We start from the raw sequence: 17,815 nt of genomic DNA on the forward strand, positions 1-17,815 counted from the left end.
GTAGGCGCACCGAGCCCCTGTGTCCTGACCACACCAAGCGCCCCTGAGGGGAATGTAAGCTTGGCACAGGCACCCGGGATTGCTATGGCTTCGTCCTGGCTTCACTTTGGAGAAATGTCTCTTTGGGGGCTTTTGTTGCCACCACAATGTGTGTGACCGTGGGCAGTGCCACCTCCCTGCTCTGCGCCAGTTGCTCCGAGAGGAGCCAGCTGCCTCCCTCCTCTGAGCAGGGACCGATCCTTTGCAAAGCCTGTAACTGTTTCACGTCCAGGGCCAGCTCCAGGCACCAGCTGACCAAGCACGTGCTTGGGGCGGCACCTTGGGGTGGGGTGGCGCTCGAGTTTTGGTTTTGGTTTGGCGGGGCAGTGCTGGAGGGGTTTTTTTGTTTGTTTTTGTTTCGGCCAGGTGGTGCGGTGCTCGGGGGGGGGGTTTCAGCGGCATGGCGCTTGGGGGGGATGGGGGCTTTTGCGGCATAGTGCTCGGGGCTTTTGGCAGCACCAGGGCCGGCTCCAGGCACCAGCCGACCAAGCATGTGCTTGGGGCGGCACCTTGGGGTGGGGCGGCGCTTGGTTTTTTTGGTTTGGCCGGGTGGGCGCTGGAGGGGTTTGTTTGTTTGTTTTTGTTTCAACCAGGGAGCGTGTTTCAGCGGCGTGGCACTCAGGGGAGGGGAGGCTGGTGCGGCGGTCGGGGCTTTTGGCGGCGTGGCACTCGGGGTGGGGGGGTTCAGCAGCCTGGCGCTTGTGGGGAGGGGTGTTATGGCGGGGTGGTGCTTTTTTTTTTTTTTCTTTTTTTTTTTTTTTGCTTGGGGCAGCAAAAAAGTTAGAGCTGGCTCAGACCATGGGGTGGCCCAGCCCCAGCCCTGGGGGAGAATGGGGCCCAGCCAGCCACCAAGGGGTAGGAGGGGGCTGCAGTGCTGCTGCTATGCTGGGTCCTTGCTCCCAGGCTAGAGAGCTCAGGGCCAGGAAGGATCAGCAGGACCCAGGCTGTGTGAACTCAGACTAGAGTCCAGTCTGTGGCTGAGCAGAGAACACACACCCCGTCCCTCCATCCAGTCCAGAGTGAGACCCCTGCGCCCAGGAGAGCTGCCCCCAGGCCTGTTTAGTGAGAGCTGGGTAAGGACAAGCCACATGGGCAGGAGCCCCCCGCCTCCCGAGCACCCCAGGGTCACCTAGGGCAAGGTCTGGGTCCAGCCAAGCCCCATATTGTGGTGGATGGGGCTGGACCTGTACCCAGGAGGGAAAGTTCCATTCACACACACACACACACACACACACACACACACACACACACACACACACACACACACACACACACACACACACACACACACGACTCATAGCCCCACCCCCTCATCTTTGGGGTGGAGCAGCCACCCAGAAAAATGAAAGTCAGCCCCTGTGATATTAAAAACAGTAAAAGAACCAACACGTATACGATTACACCTAGCAGAGATCACCCCCATTGCAACGACCACCCGGGCCTCCGCTAGGAGTCAGTCCCTGACACCCCACCCAGGGGTTTTCTGTGGTTACAAGTTTGTGATGGCCTTAGCTCAGACCAAGCAGCCCATGAAGAGATCAGTCTGTCCTTTATCCCTCTTGAGCCTCTGTTGCTCAGATTGCCGGTCCAGGTGATCAGCAGACAATGCCCCTCTCCGTGGTGGGGCGTAGCTCCCAAAGCCTGGGCTTTGCATATGTGGAACTGGGAAACTTGCATTCTCCTCCCCCTAGAGGTTCCCACAGGCAACCCCCTTGACCTGGTTTGTCCCAAACTCAATTCTTGTCCGGCACATGGTTCGTACAGTCCTTTGAAGTTCCCTTCCCTGTAGAGAGAGATCACACACAACCCTGGCCCGCAATACTACATAAACCATTCACTTAATACAACAAGGAGTCCGGTGGGACCTTAAAGACTAATGGATTTATTTGGGCATAATCTTTCGTGAGTAAAAAAAACCCTCTTCTTCAGATGCATAGAGTGAAAATTACAGGTAGAGGCATAAATATATATTGGCACCTGAAGAGAAGGGAGTTACCTTACAAGAGGAGAAGCAATTCAATTAGGGTGGATGTGGTCCACTCCCAGTAATTGATGAGGAGGTGTCAGTGCCAAGAGAGGGAAAATTGCTTTTTCATTTGCAAATTTAAGACCATTAATTTGGGCTTGAATGGGGACTGGGAGTGGCTGGCTCACTACAAAAGCAATTTTCCCTCTTTTGGCCCCAGCCCTGAGCTGCTCCCCAAACCCAGAGCCCTTTCCTGTACCCCAAACACCTTATCCCCAGCTGTACCCCAGAGCCTGCACCCCAAGCCGAGTCCTGACCCCCTCCTGCATCCCAACCCAGCTCCCCCTCCTGCTCCCCAAACCTGTCATCCCCAGCCCTGACCCCCCCTTGACCCCAACTTCTGCCCCAGCCCTGAGCCCCTCTGTACCCCAAAGCCCTCATCCCCAGCCCCACCCACAGCCTGCACCCAGATCCCTGACTCCCTCCTGCACCCCAACCTCCCTGCCCCAGCCCAGAGCCCTCTCCCACACCCTGAACCCCTAATTGCCATCTCCACCCCCTGGCCCTCACCCCCACACCTCAACCCTCTGCCCCAACCCTGAGCCCCTCCTACACCCGCTGGGTCACGGGCATCAACAATTTTCTTCAATGAAACAAGCATGTTACCCCATTGTTCTGTCTCTGAGGCTGTTTGGTTCCTACTACTTGCACAACTGATGCAATCCAGGGGGACTCCACCCAGAGTTCCCAGCACTGCTGGACAGAGACCCCCTTATTCCTGCTCTCTCTCTCCCCACTGCCTGGGGTGACCAGAACAGCAAGTGTGAAAAATCAGGACGGGTAGGGGGGTAATAGGAGCCTGTATCAGAAAAAGCCCCGAATATCGGGACTGTCCCTATAAAATCGGGACATCTGGTCACCCAACCAGTGCGGCCCCGCCCCCCAGGAGAGTGCTACCACACGCCCTGCAGTGACTGAAGCCGTGACCTTTCCTCTGGGGCATCCTTTCTTTTTCTTTCTGGAAGTCTTTGAGATTTCCTCCTCCCTTGGGCGGCGAAGAGCAAGGGACCTTGCTCTGAAGCGTCCCTATAAGGAGCTGGGATTGTGCAATGCAGGTGGGGGCACGTACTGGACCAGCCCGCATGCACCATCACCCCACTCTCATCTCATCCTGTCGATTGGGTGTCAAGCAGCTGCCTGTGCTGGGCTTTATCAGACTCAGCTTCCCATGGTCCCCACATCCTCCCCCCCCCCACCACCCATGGGTGGCAAGTTATAGACTCACATGGTGCCTGCGGGCCCAGTTCCACCAATGTTTGGGGCTGGGTCTCCCCCCTGGCCTCACCTGCTCTCCTCCCGCGCCTCCCTCGAGTGTCCCCCAGCCCCCACCTTGCTGGCCCCATGCACGTCACTGGCCCCAAAAGGAGCAGAGCATCCCCACCTCTTCTATGCAGCTCCCTGCTGCCTCCCTGCAGCAACTGCTGTCATAGGGTCCTAGTGCCCCCCTTCTCCACTGCCAGGGCAGACTGACTCTGAGCCTGCCCTTCCACCTCAGACCCTTCCCTTTTCCAGTAGGACCCTCCAACAGCACAGCCCCCCACCCCTGCCCACACAATCACCACTCCTGCCCCATGCAAACTCCCTCCCAGCGCCTGCACCCCCTCCCTCCACATCCCCTCCCATCCCCAAACTCCCTCCCAGCGCCTGCACCTCTCCAGCACCCCAGACCTCCTCCCCCACCCAAACTCCCTCCTAAAGCCTTGGACAGGTGGGGGCGGAGTTTGGGCACTACCAAAATTTCTACAAACCTGCCGCCCATGCCAGCGGTCAACTAACTAGTTACATGCAGTGCTGCCAATTCAATAATTTTCCAGGCTGCCCTGTAAAGCTGAACACCCTCTCTGATTGCAGTTCCTGGGGAAAACGCCATCAAGGCCAAGCTGCAGAGCCAGAGTGAGACAGATTGCTAGTGCCCCCGCCCCAGGTAGGAATTGGTAAAGGGGGGCATGAGAGAGCTCCCTCTCTGGGGTGGAAACTTCCCTTCTTTGAGGGGTGGGAGCGGAACAGCCAGCTTTCAGTTTCTGCAGAGTCTGGGGGAAGGGGACCCCTGCACTAGGATTCCCCAGGGATGGGGTGCTGGAGGGAGCTCTGCTGAAGGAAAAGGGGGGGAGCTGGAGCACAGATTCATGGGGATCCCTGTTGGGTGGTGAGGTTTGTGGGGGGGAGTATTTGCTGGAGACATGGGGGACCCTGCCCTCCAGTTTCCCAGACCTTATCAGGGACAGAAGGGGAATTTGGAAAGCACATGCACACACCCACATCCCTGGGATCCTCTGTCAAGCCACTGTGCAGTTTGAGGCTGCTCCATTGAAGAAATGAGTTAGCAAATGTCCTTCTTGGTGAGATGGATGCTGCTGACCCGGAAGCAGGGAGATGGGGCCTTTTTCATTGTTCATAGAAGCCCATGGCCTCTCCAAAGTTACCTTCTTTAACTGCAGTTAAAAATAGCGTCTGGGCTGTGAGTGTGAAGCTATTTTTCAGTTTGGGTTTGCTCCTTGGTTCGTTCTCTCCCTCCCTAACTTCAGCTGGTGTAAAACAAACTAAAATATTGGTAGGAGATCAGACTGTCTGGGCAAATTCCTTTTTTAAACCAACTAAAAGCTTCACTAAAAGATTGGTTTGTGCCTGACCTCCGAATGCACGCCCAGCATTAACTGCTTGCCTTTGCATATGCATTTCAACTGTAGGGCCAGACAGTCTGCACTTAAGAGGTTACCCTGCCGTCGCTGTAGCCACTTCAGTGTAGACACTGCCTGTCCACCTGCCTGAGAAGCAGTGGCTGTTCACAGGGGAACTTGGGTTGGCTTAGCTACGCTGCCCAGTATGTCCATTTTTCACCCACTAGTGTGACCAGCTAGTGCAAGTGACCTAATTTTCTAGCACAGACCAGGGCTTAATGCCTGGAAAAGAGGAGGGTGGGTCCAGGAAAGGGGCATGATCGATTTTCAAATCTGTGGGGGGCTGCTATAAAGAGGCCAGTGCTCAATTGTCCTCCATGTCCCGGTCCCTGTAGGACAAAAAGGAATCAGCTCGGTTCCACTTGCTCTTCAAGGCACCTCGGTGTAAAGGACTGCAGCAGCTGCCAGGCTATGGAGAATCAGGTCTGTTGTTTTTATGTACAGAATGGAGAGACACTGTCCCTTAGTGGTGGGGCAGATGGTAGAATATTTATCGGTATGATTACAGCAGTGGTTCTCAACCGGGAATACGCGTCCCCCTGGGGTACGCAGAGCTCTTCCAAGGGGTACATCGACTCATCTGGATATTACAACAAGCGACATAAAAAGCAGTAGCGAAGTCAGTACAACTAAATTTCATACTGACAATGACTTGTTTATACGGCTCTCCATACAATGTACATTGACAGGTAAGTATGGTATTTATAGTCCAATTGATTTATTTTATAATTAGATGGTAAATGAGAAAGCCAGCATTTTTTTCAGTAAGAGTGTGGCTGCGACACTTCTGTATTTTTATGTCTGATTTTGTAAGCAAGTTGTTTTTAAGTGAGATTAAACCTGGAGGTACGCAAGAGTAATCAGCCTCCTGAAAGGGGTACAGTGGTCTGGAAAGGTTGAAAGAACCACTGGATTACAGCCTGGAAAGACTCTTGTTTCCAGTGCTGATAAGCAGATGAAAAGAATGGGCCATTAATTTGGAACATACACAAGGAACTACTTTGGGCAACATATACACAACCTGTGGAACTCACTGCTGCAGGAGTCAGATGCTGGTGGATTAGCGTTGCCAACCCTGCAGGATTGTCCTGGAGTCTCCAGGAAATTAAAGAGCAGTCTTTAATTAAAGATTATGTCAGGTGATGAAATCTCCAGGAACATGTCCAACCAAAACTGGCAACCCTAAGCTGGATCTTTAGGACTGTTGACAATATTTGTGCAGTGGGCAGAGTAAAAAGTTCTTCTTTCACCAGTAGGTAGAATCTGACCCATTTAAGCAGCTGTCACCGGTAGAGGCTTGGAACTGTCAGAAGGGCTCGGCTCCCACCATCGGGGCAAGAGCGTCTAATGGTCTCAGCGCGTTGGGTGCATGATGGGCACTGAGACCTTTGGAAAATCTTGGCCCACTTATGTAAATGCCTAACTGGAAACTGAAAACTCCAGCCGCAATGGTGAGTGCTGGGCCCTTGTAAACCTGGTCCGGAGTTCTTCTGTCAATAATGGGGCGCCCCTCCAGAGCTAGGGTCGTATCTGACCTCATGGGAAAGAGCTAAAATAATAATAATAATTAATAATCTGGTTCTCTGCATCAGCACATCTCAAAGCGCTTCACAAAGCAAGTTGGCATCATTGTACCCAATGGGGAAACTGAGGCACTGGGCAGGGACGGGACTTGGCTACGGTCACAGCAAGCTGGTGGCAGAACGGAACGTAGCTCTCCTCAGGGCAGGGCCAATCTAGTGCTCTAGCCTCTAGGCCACATTGCTGCTGAAAGAAAACTAATGGGGCCCACTGGTCGTTCTGCCAGGCTGTGTCAGTGCCGTGTGGGTGACCAAACACCATGCCCTAGTGCAGTCCTTGCCAAGTACCAGCGCCCAGGGTGTGGCAAGGTGGGGGTATTTTGCTTTTTTTCAGAAGCATCCAGGTCCGGTGCAACCCATTAGGCGACCTAAGCGATTGCCTAGGGCACTAGCATTTGGGGGGCAGCATTTCGGGTCCTTCAGTGGTGACTGCAGTGGCCGGATCTTCGGCTGGCCCAGTCGTCATCAGCATTTAGGTGGAGGGAGCTGGGCAGGGGCGTGCGGGGAGGGCTGCCTGCAGCAAGTAAGGGGGGAGCGTGGCACGCAGGGGAACCGCTCCCTGCCCCAGCTCACCTCTGCTCCACCTCCTCCCCTGAGCACTCCGCCCTGCTCTGCTTCTCTCCCTCCTAGGCTTGTGGTGCCAAACAGCTGTGAGCAGAGGTGCGCTGAGGCCGGGAGCTGCCGCACGGCTCCCTGGGGCAGGGGAGCTGCCATACGGGGTGGGGGGCACCTCAGGGCGGAGGGGAGAAGTTGTTGTGGGGCAGGCGCCTCAAGGCGGGGGGATGGGGAGCTGCCATGGAAGAGGCACCTTAGGGTGAGGGGGGGGGCGCAAGATGGAAGTTTCGCCTAGGGTGCGAAACATCCTTGCACCCGCCCTGGAAGCATCCTGCGTTGGCCACGGGACACAAGACTAGACGGCTGGGGGATTTTCAGTGCTGCAGATCCAGGCATGTGGAGGCTCAGTCCAGAGTTTCCAGCTTGTCTCTTGGCTCTTGGCTTCCCTCCAGGTGGTGCGGGGAGCAGCCGGCTGGCTTGTAAACTGCCTGGGAGGGGAGGAGAAAGCGATTAGGTACATTTGACTCCACCGGCTGTGTGCTGCATGGGTGGATCAGCCTGGTCCCAGGCCAGTCATGGGGGCAGCTGGGCGAAAAATGCCTCTTATGTGTTGTAGGAAATTGTGAAAAAATGTTTGTTTTTTAAAAATTAACACTGTCCCCCCACCCCCACCCGTCACAGCCAGGGCAGAGCCCCCACCCCTCAAATCTAGCTCTCTCTTCCCTCACACATGCACCCTCCTGTCTAATTTCCAAAGTGCATCTCCCCTCAGGCTCTACCGACAATCACCAAATAGCAGTTATGGAGAAAGCTGTGACCAAGGATGCACTGATCAGGTTGCGGAGTTTGCAGAAATGGTGTTTCACTGACTATTTGCATTCCAGGCCTTGCAAAGCCAGATTTAACCTGACACCAGTTTACTCCACTGGAGGATCTGGTCCACACACCCTAAGTGGCAATGCACAGAGCTGGCGTGGCTCATGCTTGAGACCCAATCCTTTCCCCAGGCCCTCCAGAGGCAGCCACAGCAGCAGGGCTCACTCACCTCTCCCACAATCAGCCCCAATACACAGAGAACCAGGACGGCTAAGCCAAGGCGGATGGTGTTGGGCACCAGGCTGAATCTGGCTCTGTTCACTCTTCCCGTGTTCGTTGGTGCAGCTGCTGAGAGAGGCAGAGGGGCATCTGAGAAACCTGTAGGCCTGATCCAAATCCCACTGACATCTGGCTGTCTCCATCATACTCACATGGTCCCCATTGCTATAGTATCGGGGCACCTCACAGGCTTTAATGTCAGTGGAAAGACTTTCATTGAGTTTTAGATCAGAGCTTGTATTGTGATAAACCAGGGCTCAAGCGAGGGGGGATGTGGTGGGACAGCAAACGCTCACCTTTCTGCTGCTACCTTCCTGTGCTCCAGATTCTCCACTTCCTTTCTCATTAAGAAAACAAACAAACTGTCTTTTGGGGAAGTGATAAATGTCTCTAGCCAGGTCAATGTTTGCAAGAAAAAAATAAAACTAAATAAACTGAAAAAATTATGATTTTTAAAAATGGTCATTTTCAAACATTTCAAAATAAAAACAACTCTGACATTTGGAAATTTGTTGTGGTTTTTATTGTTTGAGCGGCGGTAGTGTTGAGCCAGCTCAACCCAGCTTGATCTCAGCATGCTAAAACAGCTTATGGTGTGCCCAGAAAATGAAATGATTCAAGGATTAGAAAAGGTCTTGTAGTGAGAGACTCAAGGTGCTCAGACTGTTTAGTTTATTGAGGAGAAGGTTAAGGGTGATTTGATTATTGTCTGTGATGAGTAACTACGCTGGGAACTAAAATCTGACAACAGACGTCTCTTCAATCTAGCAGACCTTAAAGGTACAACACGGCCCAATGGCTGGAAAGTGAAGCTAGACAAAAGCAGACTAGAAATAAGAACATAAAACTGACCATACTGGGTCACACCAAAGGTCCAAAGCCCAGTAGCTTATCTTCTGACAGTGGCCAATGCCAGGTGCCCCAGAGGGAATGAACAGAACAGGTGATCATCAAGTGATCCATCCACTGTCGCCCATTCCCAGCTTCTGGCAAACAAGGTGAACATTTTTAATATGGAAGGTAATTAACTATTGGAACAATTGACCAAGGGTCATGGTGGATTCTCCATCACTGGACCTTTTTGAATGACAATCGGATGTTTTGCTAAAAGATCTGCTCTCGCTCCACCACAGCAAGTGGGCTTGAAGCAGGAATTAATCCAGGGACGTTCTCTGGCCTGTGTTATATGAGAGGTCAGACTGGAGGATCACGATGAGGTCAGACTGGAGGATCACGATGGTCCCTGCTGGCCGTGGAATCTGTGAATCTAACATATTCCCTGCAATCCCTGTAGGGTACAGAGCGAGTGCCTGGAGCTGTGTCTAGGATTCTGAACTGGAATCTTTGAAATCCTGGCTCCCTGGCTCCCGACCATGGTTTGCGTGTCCTAGATTCCATGGAAAGTGCAAAGCACTAGGGTGGACTCTTTGGGTCAGGAGAAGTCCCTGGATCAAACCATTCTGCCCTCCTTCAGCTGATCTCTCCCATCTGTGCCTTTCCCCTGCCCCAGTCCCACACACCCCCAATCTAGATGTGCTCACACCACATAAAACTCCTCTCCAGAGGCGACAGGTACCGTAGGCTAGGGGAGGCCCAAGTCGTAACCCTGGCTATGCTCCACCCCTTGCTCCTCTCTCTCCTGAAGCCGGCTGGGGGGGCTGCTCCAGCCAGCAGTCTGGAGCCTGAGGCTTGGGCCAGCTGAGGAGGGCTGGCTGGCGGCTCAGGCAGGAGGACTGGGGCTCCTCTGGCCATGGGGGGCAGGACCTGGGGGGAAGGGACGGGGTTGGGGGATAGCTTCCACTACGGGGGGGTTCCCCCGCTGCCCATCCTCCTCTCTGTGTCTGTTACCTCCAGTCACTGTCAGGTTCACCTCTGCCGTGACAAACACATCCAGGCCTCGCACTGTTATCCGGTACGTCCCGGCGTCTGCAGGCTGCACACGCTGGATCACCAGGGAACCACTCTGCAGAGAGACGTTTGCCTGCTGCTGATATTCCTCCGCCACCTTCACGCTGCGCTGGCAGGAGCGCCGCCCCCACTCGGGGGCACTGCCGCTGCATTTGGTCAGCACGTAGGCTAAGATGGGGCGGTGGCCCGAGAGGAAATCCCATTTGAGGTGGAAGAATTCCCCCAGCGGGATGGAGAATCGCAGGGAGATGGGCAGGACGGCTGTCTGGTTGGCAATGGCGTGGACCGGATTCTCCAGAATGGCTAGCAAGAGAGTGGAGGAGGCACCTGTAGAACAGAGAAAGAATTGCGAATTCTATAACGCGGATTTAAAATGCTGCCAAAGGCCCTGGCTCAGCAATCCCTGGACCCCTAAGGAATGTGTTTCTCTCAAGAGTGGGTACAGCCTGGCCTCTGCTCCCTACCAACGTGCATGAGCCTTCTCCTTGGAAGGGAGAGCAACTGAAATAAAAAAGTTTTTTTCTCTTTGTTTTGATGTCAGTTCCTCTCCCTTCCTTAGCTTTTTGCCATTGGAAAAGAAGGACAAAAATGTTTTTAAAAGGCCATATAGTTATATCCACCTCCCACTGCAGACGTTCTCTCTCTGTTACTGAAACTTATCCCACCAGGAAAAAGGAGAGGGGAAAAAGCGGAGGGGACCAAACAACCTCTTACAAAACATGATTTCCTTTTCCAAACACCGAAATGAAGGAACATTTTCTAAATGTTCAAAACGAAACCAGCCAAAAATATCGGTTTCATTTCCCTTTTTTTGGCTGAAGAAATGAAAATTTCTGCAAATAATTTCAAAAGAAGCAAAATTTGTCAAGCCGCATTTATTTCTATTTTCAGACCGGCTCTAATGACAAGTAATCTACCAGTATTTATGGTCACCGATGAAGTTAGACATGGTCTGCACATAGATTTGGGGCCAATATAATTACATTGGGGGAGGGCTAGCTCAGTGGTTTGAGTATTGGCCTGCTAAACCCAGGATTTTGAGTTCAATCCTTGAGGGGGCCACTTAGAAATCTAGGGCAAAAATTGGTCCTGCTAGTGGAGGCAGGGAGCTGGACTCAATGATCTTCAAGTTCTAGGAATTGGTATATCTCCATCTATTATGATATACTTTTTATACCAGTACCGCCCCTAATGTGGCTGCAGCTATACCAGTATAAAGGCACCGTATACCAGTATAGCTCATTCCCCTTCCCATATGAGACGAAGTTCTACCAGTATAAACACACTTCTGCTGCTATAACTGCATCCACACTGGAGGGGTTGTACTGTTTTAACTAGACCAGCGTTCAATAGTGAGGAGAATTAACTGCTCCTGAGAGATGGACTCCAGCACTCAAAGTCTTTATGTTGAGGCTGGATCCAGGGCCAGTGCAAGGAAGTTTCACGCCCTAGGCGAAACTTCCACCTTGTGCTCTCCCCACTCCAGCCCTGCAGCAGCTCCCCACCTCCCTCTCCACCCTGAGGCACCCCCACCCCCACGGCAGCCCCCTCCCTGCCCTGAGGCTCCCCCTCCCGGAGCCATGCAGCACCTCCCCACCCTAGCTCACCTCTGCTCTGCATCCTCCCTGAACACGCAGCCCTGCTCTAATTCTCCCCCCAGGCTTGCGGCCCCAAACAGCTGATTGGTGCTGCAAGCCTGGGAGGCAGGAGAAGTGGAGCAGCGACCGCGCGCTCGGGGAGGAACCACTGTAAAAAAAAATTGGGGGCACTGCTTTTTGGCCCCCCCAAATCTTGGTGCCCTAGGCAACTGCCTAGTTCACCTTAATGGTAGCACCGGCCCTGGCTGGATCAGTCTTTCTAAAAGATACGCTCTAGCTCAACCACAAGCTATGGGCTGGATGCAGGAATCCCTGGGTGAGCGCATCTGGCCTGGGTTATATAGCAGGTCAGATTAAATGTCCATATTGGGCCCTTCTGGGTCAGAATAACCCATGACAGAGGTTCGGTCTCAGTTGTAGCATAGAAATCGCTGTTCTCTTGTATAACAAACCACCCGCTCTTTGCTCCAAGCCATTCCTCCTCCTCCTTTCTTGTTTACCGTAACTTCACTACAGCCTTTGACAAAAGCATGGGTGGAGCCCATCCAGCCAGGTCTTGAGACAGTCTGTACTCACCCATGAAGGCAAAGAACAGTAACATGGCGCCGGCGATCATTTCCCTGGGCCACAGGTCCCCGTATCGCGTGAGAATTAGTCACACCTCAAACTGTAGCCCCTGCCTGAGTTTTGGAAAGGCAAAGAAATTTCTCCTCATCCCAGCTGGTGTCTCGGTGGCAAGGAAAGCGCCGGGCGTTTACCAAGCACACAGCGCAAGGCTGGGCTTGTCTGAAATGCACCTGATGTAACGGTCACTCTCTCTGTCAGGAACCAAGGATGTGGTCTCACGTTAGTGCCTCCAGGGCTCACCACAGGATGTCACAGGCCTGCTCTGGGGTACAGCAGAAACGGCCAGATTCTGAGAACCAGCTCCTGGGTGTCCAACAAAGAGATGGGACAAAACAACAAAGCTGCCCTGGCAGCTACGCTTGGTTGAACGGGGGCTGTTGCTCTACTGGGGTTGAGAGGGTTAGGGGTTAATGAACAAAGTGGTTGCGTAGCTTGGTTATCTCTGAGGCTGAAAACGTCAGATCCTCTCCGTTCTAGGTCCAGGATGCAGGGTTGGGGTTGAAGCTGGGAGTGGAAGGAAGGTAGCTAAGCAGGCTTTTAGCTTCAACATTGCTGGGACTGTCCAGGGGACTGGTTCAGCCATGGCATAACTCAGAGCAGCCTTGGGCTGCTCTAAATTATGCCAGCTAAAACAGGCGCTGTGGATTGTGACACTGGCCAGGGATCACCAGAGTGCAATGAACTCCAACCATGTTCCTGGGTGTCCCCTCCATCTTGGAGAGGAGCAGGTGGCGCACAGCTAGCTAGGTCGGCCTTCTGTCACCTGGTGATTCCTCTATATTAGGGAATCCCCACCAGCCATTTTAGGGCTGGTCTCTGCCCCTTTTTTATGCTGCTGGAGCACCGCAAAGGAGCCAGGGGCAGAAGCAAGGATCTGGCCTGGGAAATGCTTTGTTCGGGACAACAATTCTGCTGTTTTGAATGGAGCTCGGCATGGCAAGGCTCTTTAATTTAGACATTGGGATCGGGGTGACAGAGAGAGAGAGAAAAAACACTCCTCTAGTTAGGGCTGCCATGTGGGAAGATGTGGATTCAAATCACTGTTTTGCGTCCGGCAGAGAGGGGATTTGAACCCAGTTCTGCTAGAGCCTAGGTGAGTGCTCTGAGCATATCCCAGGCCCCTGTTGTACTGGACAAACTCAATAAAAGGATGGTCCCTGTCCCAAAGCACCAGGCTCCATCATGCCACTAAAGCCACTTTTGCAGTGACTTGTACATGTGAGGTTAGCACCGCTTGGCCCTGCAGATCTCGGCTCATAGTCAAAGCTTCCTGGCTGGACTGTCACTGTAATTCACTCCCCAGACCAAAGACTGAACGAAAGCTCTCAGGACAGATTCTAACGGGAAGGTGACCGGACAGCAAATGTGAAAAATTGGGACAAGGGTGGGGAGTAATAGGAGCCTATATAAGAAAAAGACCCAAAAATCGGGACTGTCCCTATAAAATCAGGACATCTGGTCTCCCTATCTAATGGAGCGACACCAATTTACACGAGGGGAGGATCCGAGCCGGGGTGAATTTCATCCTGCCAGCCGCAGAAGCACCCAATCAGGAAAGGGAAGGCTGCTCGCAATGTGTTTGGAGGGAGATTCAAAACTCAGGCAGCCAATGAGAAGAGCCTGTTTGCTTTGAGCCTGCTGTATTGGTGGATGATGCAGAAGAAATACCCAGCTAGTAATACAGAGCTGAGTGTGCTTCCTTACCATGCTGGGGTAAGCAGTTTCCTATACGCTGAGACATGTGGCAATCCAGGCTGCTTGCTTTGGGATCTAACATGCAGGAGACGCTCCCCACCATGGCCTGGCTGAGGCAGGTAAGAGATGGCTTTTATTCCTTCCCAGGGCTCATTTACACCCAACAGCAGGAAAAAGCTCAGGGGCCTGGGTTTTCCAGCTGTGACTGGTGATTCTGGGGGCCCAGCAGCTGGAGATACACATCAAAAGCTGGGGCCCCAAATCACCAGTCTGGAAGGAAAGTCTTGGCCTGTAGCTCCCAGGGTATTTTTGAAAGAAACATGGGCAAATATTGGGATTGATTTGTAGGAAACAATCCAGGTGAGATCACTTAGGGTAGATGGAGCTGTTAGGGGGGAGCAGTCGCCCGTCCACACCCCACAGGAGTTATAGGAGAGGAGGGAGGAAGCAGAGGGCTTATTTTACACTCCCACTGCTTTTGAAAATCTGGGGCTTACATGGGAGCTGAGCTCTGTTCTGAAAATCTAACCCTAGATATGTTCCCTGTTCATGGAGAGCATGATTCAGCTCTCCCATAACTCCCCCCAGCCCACCCCGTGTGTGCTCTATGGGAGACTCACTGTCAGGCTGGGGTGGGGAGACCCCAAAATTGTGCCCAGTTTGGGGGTGATGGTTATAGCTCAGTGCAAGCACATGGCACAAGGGGGACCTGAGAAAAGCACATGTTCTCGCTCCGTGTGAGCTATTTCCCCATCCATCCCCATAGGCACTTTCTAGATCCACTTATCCACCCCTTCCCAAACATAGCCTCTGTCTATCTTTTCTATAACGTGTTTGATGAAAAGTTCAATAAGATCTTGGATTTAAATTTTTTGTGGGGAAATGTTTTAAAAAAAAAACACAACCCACTGCATCCCCGCAAAGAGAGAGAACAGATGGGTCCATTTTGGAGGGTTTGAAACAACTTCGAAATTTCTAAACTTTTTGCAAAAATGTGTGTTTTTCAATCACCTCTAGAAGAAAGTTCTAAGTAAGGACAATAGACCAGACTCTTCATGCAGTTTCAGCTTCCTTTGATCTCGGGGCAGCTGGCTGCTAAGCTGAGATCTCCTGGCTCAAATTACAGCAGCCTGCAAGAGGCTGTGCGACACACAGTGTGGCCAACTAATCATGCTCTCACGATATCTGTTGCTTTTCCTCAAGCCCTGGCTCCTGGAGTCACGTGATTTTTTTGACACCCCCTCAGCTTTCATTTAAAAAGAAAAGCAGGCCTCAAGCCTTTGTGATGGGGGAGAAAAGCCTAAGACGATGAACTGAGTACTGGGGCAGCTCAAAGCCTCAAATTAAAAATCTCATGGTTTTTAAGCCAATCTCGTGATTTTGGGGGGATCTGGCTCATGACTTTGGAATGGGTGGGGTTGGCCGCACTGTAGATGGTCACAGGCTGACAGGCCCCTTCAAAGGGAAATGGGACCACCCCACTTGTTCCATTATTAATTAGCTGCTTCTCAGTCTGAGGGGGTGGGACTAAGAGGGTCAGGTGATAACATAATAGATGTCTAGGTCTTATAAAACAGCTGAGAGTGGCCAGACAGGCTTGGTCTGTGGAAGGCTCTGAGCTAGGGTCTGCAGGAGGCTGGGCACTCTGCACTGGGGGGACCAGCCTGGGGTGCAGGACTCTGTACTGGAACACAGATGGTCCAAGGTCCAGCAGGGGCTGAGAATGGTGCCGAGGGGGACCAGGTTGGGGTCTATCTCCTGCAGCCAGAAAGACTCTCAGAGGTAGCCCAGAAGGGGGCTGGGAACAGGGCCAGGAGGGGAGGGCTGAGGGGCAGAAGAAGCTGTTTACTGGGACTTGTTTAGCTGGCTTTTGTTAACCCCTTCCAGGGTAACTTGGTTTGTGACTTGGCTGGAGGGTTAAGCTGCATCTCCAGCATGAGAGTGTAGAGTTAGTGGGGACTCTGAAGGAAGGAAACTGAGGCAGGGGTGTGCTGCCTGTAGTGCTGTGCTTGGCCAGCAGGGGGTGCTGCAGAGCATTTCTATCCTATGAACAGACACTAGGTGCCTACCAGAAGCAGGTACTTGATGACTGTTGCCTTTTCCACTCCCAAAGGGCTTGTGTAGCTGGTAGCCTTGCTGCTGCCACTGTTTCTGTAGGCTGAGCGGAGACTGGGGACCCTGCCTGACTCCCTCTCTTGTCCCCACCCGTAACGATGGGGCTCTAATGCAGGCAGGCCTGGAGTTCGTGCTGGTGCAGCTCATCCCAGCCGATTCAGGCTTTATCTGTCTCCACTGGGCATTTGCACGGGGGCAGCTCTGCCTGTGGCTGGCCAGTGCACTGGCTGAAATCCCGTGTGGGCAGTGTCTTAGCTGAAAGCCTGGGGCCCGATTCTCGCCTGCCTTACCTCTAGGGCAGCTGTTTACACTGGTTCTCAGCACAGCTGGTGTAAGTTATGCCAAGCCCACCATGGGGCAGCTGAATAAGTAGTGCTGGGGTAGGCAACCTATGGCACAAGTGCTGAAGGTGGCACGCGAGCTGATTGTCAGTGGCACTCACACTGCCAGGGTCCTGGCCACCGGTCCAGGGGGCTCCGCATTTTAGTTTAATTTTAAATGAAGCTTCTTAGACATTTTAAAACCCTTATTTACTTTACATACAACAATAGTTTGGTTTATATATTATAGAAAGAGACCTTCTAAAAACGTTAACGTGTATGACTGGCATGCAAAACCTTCAATCAGAGCGAATAAATGAAGACTCGGCACAGCACTTCTGAAAGGTTGCCAACCTCTGAAGTAGTGCATTAAAATCTGTGATACTTTAGACTTATGAAGCCACTTCTCCAGAGCCTTCCCTGGACAATAGAACAAAGAAACAATGCCTTTATATTAATTGTGATAATTTGGCAGTATCGTGTTCCCTCTTCCTCTTAACTTCCTTTTCAACCGTGAATGTCCCTTGCAAAGGGGGGGTGGGTGGCTGTCTGTGAGAGAGAGAGATAAGTGCCAATCCTCTGGCAGTTTTTTCCCCAGCTCAAACTGATTTTGAGCTAGACAGCTTAAAAAAAAACAAGTTGGAAAACTTTTAATAGCGCCTGGGTTCATTGTTCCGGTTTGTCTCCTGAGCGCTATGATTTGCCTCAGACTTCTCAGAAACGTATGACTCAGCGAAAAAGTTTGGGGTGGGGTGCGGGTAAAACTAGTGGGCTGAGGTCAAAATTGAGCTAGCAAAGCCATGTGACGCCTTGTTGCATTTACTTGAACAAAGTTACGAAATTTGGCGGCGGGCAGTGTGACAAACTCCAAATGTTCTTAATGTTTGCTCTGAATACTGTGTTGGTACCTCAGTGTCCCCTAGGCAGTTCTTAAGCATCTAGCGGGTGGAATAAGGGTGTGTGATTGCTGCAGAGCAAGGGGCCTGTGCACCTAAATGCCTGACCTGCTGTCTCCTAGCAACTGATGGCCTGGGCCCCTCCTCTGCAAAGGTGCCAACTGAAGTGTTGGAGACAAAGAGATCAGGTGACCTCCTGGCCCGGGGAAAGGAACTGAGCAGAGAGGAGGGGCTGGAGGGGGTTGTTAGTCTGGAGCTGGCTGAAGGCAGATGTGGGGGTCTGGCTCAGTGCCCCCCAGAATGGACGTGGCTGAGGGGTCCGGTTTGCTGTATCTACAAGGTCTATTTCAGACCCTATTCCTGTCATCGAATAAACCTCTGTTTTACTGGCTAGCTGAGAGTCACGTCTGACTGCAAAGTGGGGGGTGCAGGACCCTGTGGCTTCCCCAGGACTCTGCCTGGGTGGGCTCACTGTGGGAAGCGCACAGAGGGGCAGAGGATGCTGGATGCTCCAAGGAGAGACCCAGGAGGTGAAGACGTGTGAGCTTCCCGCCCTGAACAAATCTGCTCCAAGGGAGAGGAGGCTCCCCAAAGTCCTGACTGGCTTTGTGGGGAGCAGTTCCAGAGCATCACCCGGGGACTCAGTGACACAGGGGTGACCAGCCTCAGGAAGCAAACCAGGA

At 52.6% G+C, this 17,815-nt stretch overlaps 2 protein-coding genes across 3 annotated transcripts in view; one reads left to right on the top strand and one right to left on the bottom strand.

Moving 5' to 3' along the window:
• LOC116829207 (C-type lectin domain family 2 member D-like) overlaps nt 1–17,815 on the top strand; it is a 276,193-nt gene that overhangs the window by 167,089 nt on the left and 91,289 nt on the right. The window lies entirely within an intron of this gene.
• LOC116829198 (uncharacterized) lies at nt 7,177–12,230 on the bottom strand. Its single transcript, XM_032787901.2, has 4 exons — nt 12,056–12,230; nt 9,822–10,208; nt 7,924–8,042; nt 7,177–7,366 (listed from the first exon to the last, which is right to left on the bottom strand). Exons 1-4 carry the CDS (start codon nt 12,093–12,095, stop codon nt 7,283–7,285), a joined length of 630 nt encoding a protein of 209 aa, XP_032643792.1. The 5' UTR covers nt 12,096–12,230; the 3' UTR covers nt 7,177–7,282.

This window comes from Chelonoidis abingdonii, chromosome 12 (assembly GCF_003597395.2).
Source record: "Chelonoidis abingdonii isolate Lonesome George chromosome 12, CheloAbing_2.0, whole genome shotgun sequence".
Taxonomy (NCBI): domain Eukaryota; kingdom Metazoa; phylum Chordata; order Testudines; family Testudinidae; genus Chelonoidis; species Chelonoidis abingdonii.